At 38.9% G+C, this 13376-nt stretch overlaps 1 protein-coding gene across 12 annotated transcripts in view; it reads left to right on the top strand.

Moving 5' to 3' along the window:
* BMPER (BMP binding endothelial regulator) overlaps positions 1-13376 on the top strand; it is a 589367-nt gene that overhangs the window by 289365 nt on the left and 286626 nt on the right. For all 12 annotated transcript variants that reach the window (XR_009155017.1, XM_058182126.1, XM_058182117.1 and 9 more), the window contains 2 exons: positions 123-263; positions 13133-13237. Coding sequence is in view for 11 of the 12 variants with exons in the window: in XM_058182126.1 (XP_058038109.1) it covers positions 123-263; positions 13133-13237 (246 nt within the window). In the remaining variant the exon portion in view is untranslated. The remainder of the gene's footprint in view (positions 1-122; positions 264-13132; positions 13238-13376) is intronic.

Genomic DNA, 13376 nt, shown 5'->3' with positions numbered 1-13376 from the left:
CCATTCTATAGTAGCATAAACTGGTAATCTCTAAATATATTCAGTTTTAACTAACTGAATTCTAATCATGAGAATCAATTTGTTACTTGTCTGGAGTCTCATTTGTTTTTATTTCCATGCAGGATTCCACTGTGGTATGTAAGAAAAAGTGCTCTCCTCCCCAAGGTTGTATCAAAGCCAGAGAAGAGTGCTGCAACGAGTGCCTCTTATATGTGTCTCCTGAGGAAACAAAAGTGTGCAAGTTTGGAAATAAAGTCTTCCAGGTACACATTCTTAAATTGTGTCTTAGGATCACTTCACTAGACCATTTGATTTCTTAACATTCAAAATCATGCTCTTATTTCATTCATATATATATATATTTGTTTTCTAAGGTTTTCGCGGGTGTTTGTATATAGGTCTTTGGTTATTCGGGTTTTCTCCCGCATAAAATTGGAAGTGTCTTGGCGACGTTTCGACAAAGCCTGAAGATGACGAATGAGACTTTGTCGAAACGTCGCCAAGACAATTCCAATTTTACGCGGGAGAAAACCCGAATAACCAGACACACACACACACACACACACACACACACACACACACACACATTTTTCAGGTATATTTTTTCGCTGTTTTTTAGTCAAATGAACATAATGTAAAAATGCAGTAAAACTGAAGAAATTATCAAATTGCTGTAGAGTATGCTGATGCATTTCCCCAGGCAGATGACCAATCAGCTGTTTCTTTAAATGAAATGCTATGAATCTGCAAAGAATGCTCTATAGATTTGCTTTGTTCTTTACATAGAATGCACTGAATTGTTTTCTTCAGCATTCTGATGGTCTTGGAAGGAGAATTTCTGTACATTTTGCAGGAATCAATCTAGCCAAAGACCTCTTTTCCCCACTCCATTTTTTATAGCTTAGTCAATGAGATCCCCACTCCACCTTCAAGTGAACCAATAAGAGCTTAGCTGATCTTTTTGGACAGCAGATTATTACAATATATCATTGAACATGGCTTCCAGTGACGTCACCGCTCCTGTTGTGCGCTCTAACAGGGCGCTCCGCGTTAGAAGATCGTAAAAGTCAGTGAAACAGCATAAATCAGCTGTTCACTGACCTTAGTGTACCCCTTGGGCAAAAAGGGGTGTGCAGAGCTGCGGGGGAGTGGTAGATCTCCCTAGGGGGTTTGCTCTTAAGAGCGAATTCCTGGATCTGAAATCCCACTGAGCCTCGCTGTACTCTGGCTTCAAACACGCTCCTGTTTTGTCAGGAAAAGGGAATAGGGGTCACTTCTGCTCAAAAGGACTTATCAAATGGATTGATTTTCTAAGCAGATGGGGGATTTCACAAGTGCTCGATCTTTGAAGTAGAAACAGCATGCAAGTATCCTGACTTCCCCTTTTGAAATTGGAAACTCTTTTTTGTCTCTGCTTAATTGACTTTTAAAATGGCATCTGAAAGCGAAAGTGTGAATTTTTCAGTACAACAAAGTAGCGCTATTTGTGGATTGTTATAAACGGAGCTCTCTTATACTGAAAGGAGCAAAGGAAATTTTTTAAGTTTAAATTCTTGACTCTTTTGAAGATAGAAATGACTGCTAAGACATTAAAGCCCTCTGGAAGAAGGGGATCTGAAGCAAATCTTGAGGATATACTTAAAGAACAATTAAAACTCTCTGAAGAGAGGCAAAAGGAGAGGATGGAAAAAATTAATGGAGAAATAAGGGAACAGATGAAGGTGAATAATGAAAAAATAAGAGAAGATATTATGCTGGCTTTTCAAGGTTTGTCTAAAAAAGTTGAGGGACTGGAAGAAGAGATGCAACAGATTTCTCAGTCAAATGGGTGGAAACTGATCAAAGAAAGAAGCAACTTAGAACTAAGGAGAAATTTCCTGACAGTTAGAACAATTAATAAGTGGAATGACTTGCCTGCAGAAGTTGTGAATGCTCCAACACTGGAAATTTTTAAGAAAATGTTGGATAACCATCTGACTGAGATGGTGTAGGGTTTCCTGCCTGGGCAGGGGGTTGGACTAGAAGGCCTCCAAGGTCCCTTCCAACTCTGTTATTATATTATATTATATTAAATAAGCACTTAGAAGATAAAATAGAAGGTATTAGGACAAAAGTGGATGAAAATAAAGATCAGGTTGTGATATTGCAGTACAAGCTTATGGAAGGAGCTCTTAGAATCCGCGGTTTGCAGGAACAGAGAGGAGAGGATCTAAGAAAAATCATATCAGAAGCATTGGCTGAATTTATTGAAGTGGAACCCCAAGAGGTAGCTTATCAAATTGATAAAATATACAGAGTTAATTCTTGGATCACAAGACAGAGAAAGCTTCCTCAGGACATTGTGGTTTATTTTGTGAAAAGAGCTATGAGAAATCAGATTTTGCAAGTTGCATATCAGACAACTTTGAAAATTGGAGAACAGGAGTTGAAGGTCCTGAAAGAAATTCCTTCCAAGATGTTAAGAGACAGGAAGGAGTGGTTTTTTTTTTTACACAAGAACTTAAAAAACACCAGATTCAATTTAGATGGGAGGTGCCAGTTGGTCTGACAGTATTTTATCAAGGAAGGAGATACAGAATTGACACTGTCTTAAAGGCAAAGGATTTTCTTTCTACAGTCTTGAAAGTTGAAATAGAAGTGATAGAAAAACTTCAAGAGATCCAAGAAGGCGTGGTGACCCAAGAGGCTTCATTGCTGCCAGCACCAGAGGATCCACAAGAGCAAAGGGTGACAAGAGGAGCTCTTAAGCGTAAAGAAGAGCAACAGCTTCAAAGTAAAAGCCAGGACCCCAGAATGGAAGCTGTGGGAGGAGCTAGACGGAAGATACCGGAGGAGGATCTTCTGTTGTCTGCTTCAAAGCTTCAGGAGGCCAGTAATGGCAAATAGAATTTTGTCATGGAATGTTAATGGCTTGAATTCAGCTCAGAAAAGAAGAAAAATATTTCACTACTTGAAACAATTTAAAAATGATGTGATTTGCCTGCAAGAGACACATATCAAATTATCAGAACAAAAATATTAATAAACTCAAAATTAGGTAAACATTTTGTTGCATCAGCTTTGGATAAGAAGCAAAATGGTATCGTTGTATATATCAGGAAGGATATACCAGCTAAGTTAATTGAAGCAGATATTCAAGGAAGATTTATTGCTATTGAACTGGTGATAGATGCAAAAAAGATTTTACTGATAGGTATTTATGCACCTAATCAGCAACAAGAAAAGTTTTATAAAATGTTACACGAGAGGTTGACCCTCTGGGATTACAGTTCGTTTATTTTATTAGAAGATTTGAATGGAGTAATTGATACAAGAAATGATAAGAGAATCTCTTCTAAGAAGATACCTATACATGCAAAATTACCAAAATCCTTTTTTGAAATGATGGAAGACTTTGAGTTTAGAGATATATGGAGGTTACGGAATCCAGATGAGAGATTTTACTTTTTTTCCCGATAGGCATCAATCTTTTTCACATATTGACTTTATCTTAATTTCTAATGACTTGCTTTCTAGGGTGAAGAAAATGAAGATATTTTCAAGGTGTTTAACTGACCATAGCCCAGTATGGATGGAATTATTACAAGGGACAAAAGGTGGTAGAACATGGAGGCTAAATGAAAATTTGTTTAGATATGAGAATAATGTAAATCAATGTAAGAAACAGATGAAGGAATTTATTGATTTTAATATGCACAAGGGAACACTGATAGGAACTGTGTGGGAGGTGAGTAAAGCTTTTATTAGAGGAATATTGATATATTTGGACAATAGGCAGAGGAATAATAAACAAAGGCAGTGTAGGTACTTGGAAGAAGAAATTCAAAAGAAACAATAATTATTAATACAAAACTCACAAGACCACAAACTTAAAGAGGCTATAAGGATATTACAGAGTCAATTTAATATGTTAATGGCAGACCAGGTAGCAACGAATATACAATATGCTAAACATAATACCTTTTGTAATGCAAATAAACCTGGGAGGTGGCTGGCATATAACTTAAGGAAAAAACAGAAAGGATGCGTCATAGAAAAAATAGAATATAAAGGTAAAGAGACATATCAACAGGATAAAATTAAAAAGGCCTTCTCAGAATTTTATACTACTTTATATGCGAAAGATAAAATACTGAATAGGGACATTTATGATTATTTGAAAGATTATAAGGTAAACACTCTAACATTAGAACAAAGGGAGGAGTTGAATCGGCCGATAGCTACTGGAGAAATAGTGGAGGCAATTAAACAATAACGGGGAAAACCCCAGTACAGATGGATTTACAGCAAGTTATTATAAGAAATTACAGGTTGAAATACTAGGCCCACTTAAAGAATTATTTAATCAGATACAACTAGGAGGGGGAATACCCCAGTCGTGGAAAACATCTTCTATTTCATTGATACCAAAAGAGGAACAAGATTGCTCTAAACCTGGGAATTATAGGCCGATCTCACTTTTAAATAATGATTATAAGATTTTTTTAAAAATAATAGCAAATAGATTAATGTTAGTTTTACAACAAAGAATTCATACTGATCAATCTGATTTTATAAAAGGGAGGAAGATGAGGAATAATGTTAGACAGATTATTAATATATTGGAACATTTGGAAAAGAAGAATACTTCAGCAGCACTTATGTTTTTGGATGCAGAGAAGGAGCATATAAAGAGATTGTACAATGTGTTGCTTGAAATAGATTCGGAAAAGGCCTGTATGATAAAATGGGCACAGTAATATTTAGGAACCAATAATGTTGGTAACATGGGAGAAAATCTGGGTTAGAAATGTTAAGTTTACACAAGCACAGAATCTAAGGGAAAATTTTTATAAGATGTTTTATAGATGGCACTTAGATCCCAAAAAATTTATCATGTATGTATCCTGATATCCAAGCGAAATGTTGGAGATGTGACTGTGATGACACTACATATTTTCATATTTGGTGGACTTGCAAGAAAATCAAGGCCTTTTGAATAAGAATTTGGTGGATTATTCAAAATGTCCTGAAGAAGAAGATAAAGTTCCTGGTGCAATTTTTCCTTTTCGGAATTATAACGGATTGTACAGTGACTGAGATTAAATTGATTTTGAACTTAATAACAGCAGCAAGGCTGTTGATTGGACAATATTGGAAGAAAAAAGAGTTACCTACAATAGAAGAATGGATATTGAAAGTTACTAACTTGGCTGAGATGGCTAAAATCTCAGCCTTTTTGAAAGACAATATGCAGGAAAGGTATTTAATTGAATGGAAAAATGGATTGATTATTTACAAAACAGATATCAGATTAAGAGATATCAGATTGTCTTTGAATAATTAGGATGTATTATTTTATATAATGGGGGGGGTTAGGAAATGAAAAGACTTGGATGAGGTTAATTGGATTAGAAGGAAAATTTTATTTTATGTTTGGTTTATGTATAACAATACCTTGTGATTGACCCGGGAAGCCAGGGGGGGGAGTGAAGGGAGGGGTGAAGGGGGTTTTGCGGGGGGGGGAGGGGGGGAAAAAGGGGAAAAAATGTTTTTGTTTGTTAAAACTTTTTATATATATATATATATATTTTCTGAGGTTTTCGCGGGTGTTTCTATGTAGGTCTTTGGTTATTCGGGTTTTCTCCCGCGTAAAATTGTCTTGGCGACGTTTCAACGAAGTCTCATTCGTCATCTTCAGGCTTCAGCTTCGTGCTTCTGGGAGCAATATATATATGTACGTCTTTGGTTATTTGGGTTTTCTCCTGCGTAAAATTGGAAGTCTTGGTGACATTTCGACGTAGTCTCATTCGTCACCTTCAGGCTTCAGCTTCGTGCTTCTGGGAGCAATGTGTGATTGCAGCTTTTTCTTCCTTTTTAACTGCTAGTGGGGGTTTGAACTGATTGGGTGGGAGCTTGGCTGTGCTCTGATTGGATGGGATTGTGGAAAACCCGAATAACCAAAGACCTACATATATATATATATGTTTTCTGAGGTTTTCGTGGGTGTTTGTATGTAGGTTTTTGGTTATTCGGGTTTTCTCCCGCGTAAAATTGTCTTGGCGACGTTTTGACGAAGTCTCATTCGTCATCTTCAGGCTTCAGCTTCGTGCTTCTGGGAGCAATATATATATGTACGTCTTTGGTTATTCGGGTTTTCTCCCGCGTAAAATTGGAAGTGTCTTGGTGACGTTTCGACGAAGTCTCATTCGTCATCTTCAGGCTTCAGCTTCGTGCTTCTGGGAGCAATGTGTGATTGCAGCTGTTTCTTCCTTTTTAACTGCTAGTGGGGGTTTGAACTGATTGGGTGGGAGCTTGGCTGTGCTCTGATTGGCTGGGTGTGTGTCCTGTTTGGGTGGGGGCTTGGTTGTGCTCAGATTAGTCTGAGTTGCAGGGGGATTTGAGCTGGTGAGCTGCACTGCTGCTGTTTGGCTTCGTGTTCGTGGTCGTGCTACATCTTCGTAGTGGGTGTCAGTCTGCTGCATGTATGGATTGGAGGGGTTTGAAATGGCTAATGTTGCAGCTGCGGTCTGGCTTCTGGTCCTTGGTCGTGCTTCCTGATCAGTGTGGGTTTGGGTCTGCTTTCTGGGTGGATGTGTGGTGGTGACATCCTGTGTGGACCTCGTGAGTGTGGGTCTGGTGTCATTCCTCATGTTAAGGACTCCTTTGTCAATAAGGGCGGGTTTCCAAATGGCTGGTAGGCGGGAGGTATCATCTCGTTTGTTCATGCTGTGTGGGCGTTTTTCTATCTCAATGGCTTCTCTGATTATTCTGTTGTTAAAGTGTTCAGTTTTGGCGATAGTTCTGGTCTTTTTAAAGTCAATATCGTGTCCTGTGGCTTTAAGGTGTTGGACCAGGGAAGAAGTTGGTTCCTCTTTTTTGACTGAGTTCTTGTGTTCTTCAATGCGTGCACTTATTCTTCTGTTGGTTTGTCCGATGTATGTGGTGGGGCAGGCGGTGCATGGGATTTCATATACCCCTTGATTTTCTAACTCGATTTTGTCTTTGGGGTTTCTTAGGATGGTGGATATTTTTTGGTTTGTGCAGAATGCTGTCTTGATGTTATGTTTGTGGAGGATCTTGCTGATTCTGTCTGTGGTGCCTTTTATATATGGGAGGAGGGCTGTGCCGTTTTCTTGTTCTCTGTCTTGGGTTTTAGTGGGGGGTTCTTTTTGGATTAGTTTGGTAATCTTATTTCTCTGGAATCCATTGGATGTTAGTACGTTTGTGAGAGTGTGTAGTTCGGTTTTTAGGTGTTGTTCGTCAGCTAAGCGTTTTGTTCTAGAGATGAGTGTCTTGGCTACGGAGTTGATCTGTGCTGGGTGGTGGTGTAAGAGTGCGTGCAGATAGCGGTTTGTGTGTGTTTTCTTCTGGTAGATGGTGTGTCCTAGGGAGCCATTGGGTTTCTTGTAGACTAAGACATCTAGGAAGGGAAGTTGGTTGTTAACTTCTGTTTCCATAGTGAACTGTATTTTGGGGTGTAGGCTATTGAGGTGTGTGAGAAAGTTGTCAAGTTTTTCTTTCCCGTGTGGCCAGATTATAAAGGTGTCGTCTACGTATCTGAGCCAGAGTTTGGGTTTGTGATCAGATTTTTCTAGTGCTTGGGTTTCAAAGTGTTCCATGTAGAGGTTGGCAATGACAGGTGAGAGGGGTGATCCCATGGGTGCTCCTTCTATTTGTTTGTATTTTTGTCCGTTATAGATGAAGTATGTGTTGGATAGGCAGTGGTTGGTCAGATCTAGGATGTGCTTTGGGGGGTTATATTTGTTTTGGATAGCTGTCAAGGCATCTTTGATTGGCACTTGGGTGAAGAGGAATATGACATCAAAGCTCACGAGTAGGTCACTGGGCTGTAGACCAGAACTATTGCCAAAACTGAACACTTTAACAACAGAATAATCAGAGAAGCCATCGAGATAGAAAAACGCCCACACAGCATGAATAAACGAGATGATACCTCCTGCCTACCAGCCATTTGGAAACCCACCCTTATTGACAAACGAGTCCCTAACATGAGGAATGACACCAGACCCACACTCACGAGGTCCATACAGGATGTCACCACCACACATCCACCCAGAAAGCAGACCCAAACCCACACTGATCAGGAAGCACGACCAAGGACCAGAAGCCAGACCGCAGCTGCAACATTAGCCATTTCAAACCCCTCCAATCCATACATACAGCAGACAGACACTCACTACAAAGATGTAGCACGACCACAAACATGAAGCCAAACAACAGCAATGCAGCTCACCAGCTCAAATCCCCCTGCAACTCAGACTAATCTGAGCACAACCAAGCCCCCACCCAAAGAGGACACACCCCCAGCCAATCAGAGCACCAAAACCCCCATCCAATCAGAGCACAGCCAAGCTCACCCAATCAGTTCAAACCCCACTAGCAGTTAAAAAGGAAGAAACAGCTGCAATCACACATTGCTCCCAGAAGCATGAAGCTGAAGCCTGAAGATGACGAATGAGACTTCGTCGAAACGTCGCCAAGACACTTCCAATTTTACGCGGGAGAAAACCCGAATAACCAAAGATCTATATACAAACACCCGCGAAAACCTCAGAATATATATATATATATATATATATATATATGTCTTTGGTTATTCGGGTTTTCCCCAATCCCATCCAATCAGAGCACAGCCAAGCTCCCACCCAATCAGTTCAAACCCCCACTAGCAGTTAAAAAGGAAGAAACAGCTGCAATCACACATTGCTCCCAGAAGCACGAAGCTGAAGCCTGAAGGTGACGAATGAGACTACGTCGAAATGTCACCAAGACTTCCAATTTTACGTGGGAGAAAACCCGAATAACCAAAGACGTACATATATATATTGCTCCCAGAAGCACGAAGCTGAAGCCTGAAGATGACGAATGAGACTTCGTCGAAACGTCACCAAGACAATTTTACGCGGGAGAAAACCCGAATAACCAAAGACCTACATACAAAAACCCGCGAAAACCTCAGAATATATATATATATATATATATATATATATATATGTATGTATGTATGTATGTATGTATGTATGTATATATAAAAAGTTTTAACAAACAAAAACATTTTTTCCCCTTTTTCCCCCCCTCCCCCATAAAACCCCTTCACCCCTCCCTTCACTCCCCCCCCTGGCTTCCCGGGTCAATCACAAGGTATTGTTATACATAAACCAAACATAAAATAAAATTTTCCTTCTAATCCAATTAACCTCATCCAAGTCTTTTCATTTCCTAACCCCCCCCATTATATAAAATAATACATCCTAATTATTCAAAGACAATCTGATATCTCTTAATCTGATATCTGTTTTGTAAATAATCAATCCATTTTTCCATTCAATTAAATACCTTTCCTGCATATTGTCTTTCAAAAAGGCTGAGATTTTAGCCATCTCAGCCAAGTTAGTAACTTTCAATATCCATTCTTCTATTGTAGGTAACTCTTTTTTCTTCCAATATTGTCCAATCAACAGCCTTGCTGCTGTTATTAAGTTCAAAATCAATTTAATCTCAGTCACTGTACAATCCGTTATAATTCCCAAAAGGAAAAATTGCACCAGGAACTTTATCTTCTTCTTCAGGACATTTTGAATAATCCACCAAATTCTTATCCAATAGGCCTTGATTTTCTTGCAAGTCCACCAAATATGAAAATATGTAGTGTCATCACAGTCACATCTCCAACATTTCGCTTGGATATCAGGATACATACTTGATAAATTTTTTGGGATCTAAGTGCCATCTATAAAACATCTTATAAAATTTTTTCCCTTAGATTCTGTGCTTGTGTAAACTTAACATTTCTAACCCAGATTTTCTCCCATGTTACCAACATTATTGGTTCCTAAATATTACTGTGCCCATTTTATCATACAAGCCTTTTCCGAATCTATTTCAAGCAACACATTGTACAATCTCTTTATATGCTCCTTCTCTGCATCCAAAAACATAAGTGCTGCTGAAGTATTCTTCTTTTCCAAATGTTCCAATATATTAATAATCTGTCTAACATTATTCCTCATCTTCCTCCCTTTTATAAAATCAGATTGATTAGTATGAATTCTTTGTTGTAAAACTAACATTAATCTATTTGCTATTATTTTTAAAAAAATCTTATAATCATTATTTAAAAGTGAGATCGGCCTATAATTCCCAGGTTTAGAGCAATCTTGTTCCTCTTTTGGTATCAATGAAATAGAAGATGTTTTCCACGACTGGGGTATTCCCCCTCCTAGTTGTATCTGATTAAATAATTCTTTAAGTGGGCCTAGTATTTCAACCTGTAATTTCTTATAATAACTTGCTGTAAATCCATCTGTACTGGGGTTTTCCCCCGTTATTAATTGTTTAATTGCCTCCACTATTTCTCCAGTAGCTATCGGCCGATTCAACTCCTCCCTTTGTTCTAATGTTAGAGTGTTTACCTTATAATCTTTCAAATAATCATAAATGTCCCTATTCAGTATTTTATCTTTCGCATATAAAGTAGTATAAAATTCTGAGAAGGCCTTTTTAATTTTATCCTGTTGATATGTCTCTTTACCTTTATATTCTATTTTTTCTATGACGCATCCTTTCTGTTTTTTCCTTAAGTTATATGCCAGCCACCTCCCAGGTTTATTTGCATTACAAAAGGTATTATGTTTAGCATATTGTATATTCGTTGCTACCTGGTCTGCCATTAACATATTAAATTGACTCTGTAATATCCTTATAGCCTCTTTAAGTTTGTGGTCTTGTGAGTTTTGTATTAATAATTATTGTTTCTTTTGAATTTCTTCTTCCAAGTACCTACACTGCCTTTGTTTATTATTCCTCTGCCTATTGTCCAAATATATCAATATTCCTCTAATAAAAGCTTTACTCACCTCCCACACAGTTCCTATCAGTGTTCCCTTGTGCATATTAAAATCAATAAATTCCTTCATCTGTTTCTTACATTGATTTACATTATCCTCATATCTAAACAAATTTTCATTTAGCCTCCATGTTCTACCACCTTTTGTCCCTTGTAATAATTCCATCCATACTGGGCTATGGTCAGTTGAAAATATCTTCATTTTCTTCACCCTAGAAAGCAAGTCATTAGAAATTACCTCCCACCTCCCACTGCTTCAGGCTCAGAGATGTAAGCTGCTTCGGGCTCAGAGCTGCTGCCACTTCCATGGCTTGCCTTTTGCATTTGTAGCCCCTTGTGCAGCACAGTGAAATTTAGCACACTTCACAATGGGGGAGATGGAGTCCTCTCCTTCTCCTGGAGCCCATTACAATGTGGAGCCACAATGCAACCCTGCTCCTCTCGCCCCTGGCAACAGCAGCAGCATCAGAGAGACAGAGAGAGACAAGAGACACATAAAGAGAGACAGAGACAGAGTGAAAGAGAGATAGAGAGAAAGAAAGACACATACAGAGCGAAAGAGAGATACAGAGACACAGAAAGAGAGAGAGAGAGACAGAGACAGAGTGATAGATAGATCGATCGATAGAGAGACGGAGGGAGAGAGAGAGAGACATGGTGAGAGAGAGAGAGAAAGAGAGAGACAGAGAGGGAAAAACACACATGCACACAGAGACAGAGAAAGGGAAAGAGAGACAGAGATAGAGACCGAGAAAGAGAGACAGAGAGACAGAGACCACACACAAAGACCATACACACAGAGAAAGAGAGAAACACAGAGAGGGAGAGAGAGAGAGAGAGAGAAAGACACACACACATACACAGACAGAGACAGAGACAGAGAGCGAGCGAAAGAGAGACAGGAAGAGAGAGAAAGAGAGAGAGAGACACACACACACAGAGAGACAGAGACACACACAGAGAGACAGAGTAAAAGATAGAGAGAGAGAGAGAGAGAAAGAGAGAGAAGAGAGAAGAAGACAGACATATGCACAGAGAAACAGAAATACAGAGAGACATACACAAGAGAAACACACACACAACACACACACACAGACAGAGACACACACACACAGACAGAGAGAGAGAGAGAGAGAGGAAGAGAAAGAGAGGGAAAGACACACACACACACACACAGAGGGAGACAGAGAGATGGAGAGACAGAGTGAGAGATAGACACACACAGAGAGAATAGAGAGAGAGGCAGAGGCAAAGTGTGGCAAGAAGTGACTGGGACGGGAGGGGTGAGGTGGGGCCCAGCATGGCAATAATTTAACAACCGATTCTCTACCTAATGACTGGCTGGGTAGGCGTGGCTGGGGGAGATGTCATGTGGCTGGGTAGGAGTGAATGATGTCAAGTTGGCCATACCTATCCAGTCACACTGGTTGTGAAATTATTGGCCTGTGTTTTCTTTTCTGTGGGAAATGGGTCCAAATGACTCTTGGAGTGTTTAAGGTTGCAGACCCCTGGACTAGTTCTACACCATCAATTGATGAAGGAATACCTTAGGAACTTCATTTGACATATGTAAAACCATAAGAAACTGAGCCAGTGCATTATTTTAGCAACACATTGGAATCATAGTGTCTTTAGAGAGGGGGAATGGGAGGTGGGATTAAGTCAAATATATCTGTACCTGCTAGAACATAGGTAATTTCTCCTTTGTATTTCCTAAACATTTTCAGATGTTTAGTAGATCAGATGTCTTCCTTAGGCCCATAATTAATCTAAATTTAAATTTAGTATTAGCTGTATTTCTGGCTTAAAGCAGAATGAGGCTACATCTGGGAGTAAATTTTCTGTCTTAATGGAACAATTAAATATTTTTATGTGCAATAACTTAAACACGCCAATCACAGTGGCTATATTGAATCAGACTTTTCTAATTATGTCATCCCAAATGAGACAATCAGGATACAGGATAACCACAAATTGAATAGTTTTCTTTCCTAAGAAAAATATATAGCTAGTCCGATGATTTATAGGAAATTCTATTGTGTCTTCATTAAGTCTGGAGTTACACTTCTCTATGTGGAAGAACCCAAGTGAAAAATTATCCTGATAGTTTGCCAATCCAGCCAATTGGAAATAGACACCTGATAATTGATTTAGACTAAACAATGACATAATTCCAACATGGAGAATGTTGCTTTTTCTTTGTATAACAGGATAAAAAAATAACTGGAATAGCTTCTTTCTGCTATCCAAGGTGATAGATGTATTGATTTTTCCTTCTTGCAGGATGGAGAGATGTGGTCCTCTATTAACTGTACCATCTGTGCCTGTGTGAAAGGCAAGACAGAATGTCGCAAGAAGCAGTGTATTCCAGTCAGCAGCTGCCCTCATGTGAGTAACAATAAATTCTTTAGAAGGAGTTGAGCTGTTTACAAATGGTAGGAATTTTGGGTAGAAATTTTTGACAGCCTTGATACATGCAGACTAAAGAGCCCTTCAGACAGAAAACAACTCAGTATAGAAAATAAGC

Source organism: Ahaetulla prasina, chromosome 4 (assembly GCF_028640845.1).
Source record: "Ahaetulla prasina isolate Xishuangbanna chromosome 4, ASM2864084v1, whole genome shotgun sequence".
In the NCBI taxonomy this organism is placed as follows: Eukaryota; Metazoa; Chordata; class Lepidosauria; order Squamata; family Colubridae; genus Ahaetulla; species Ahaetulla prasina.
This window is presented reverse-complemented; position numbering and strand designations above follow the sequence as displayed.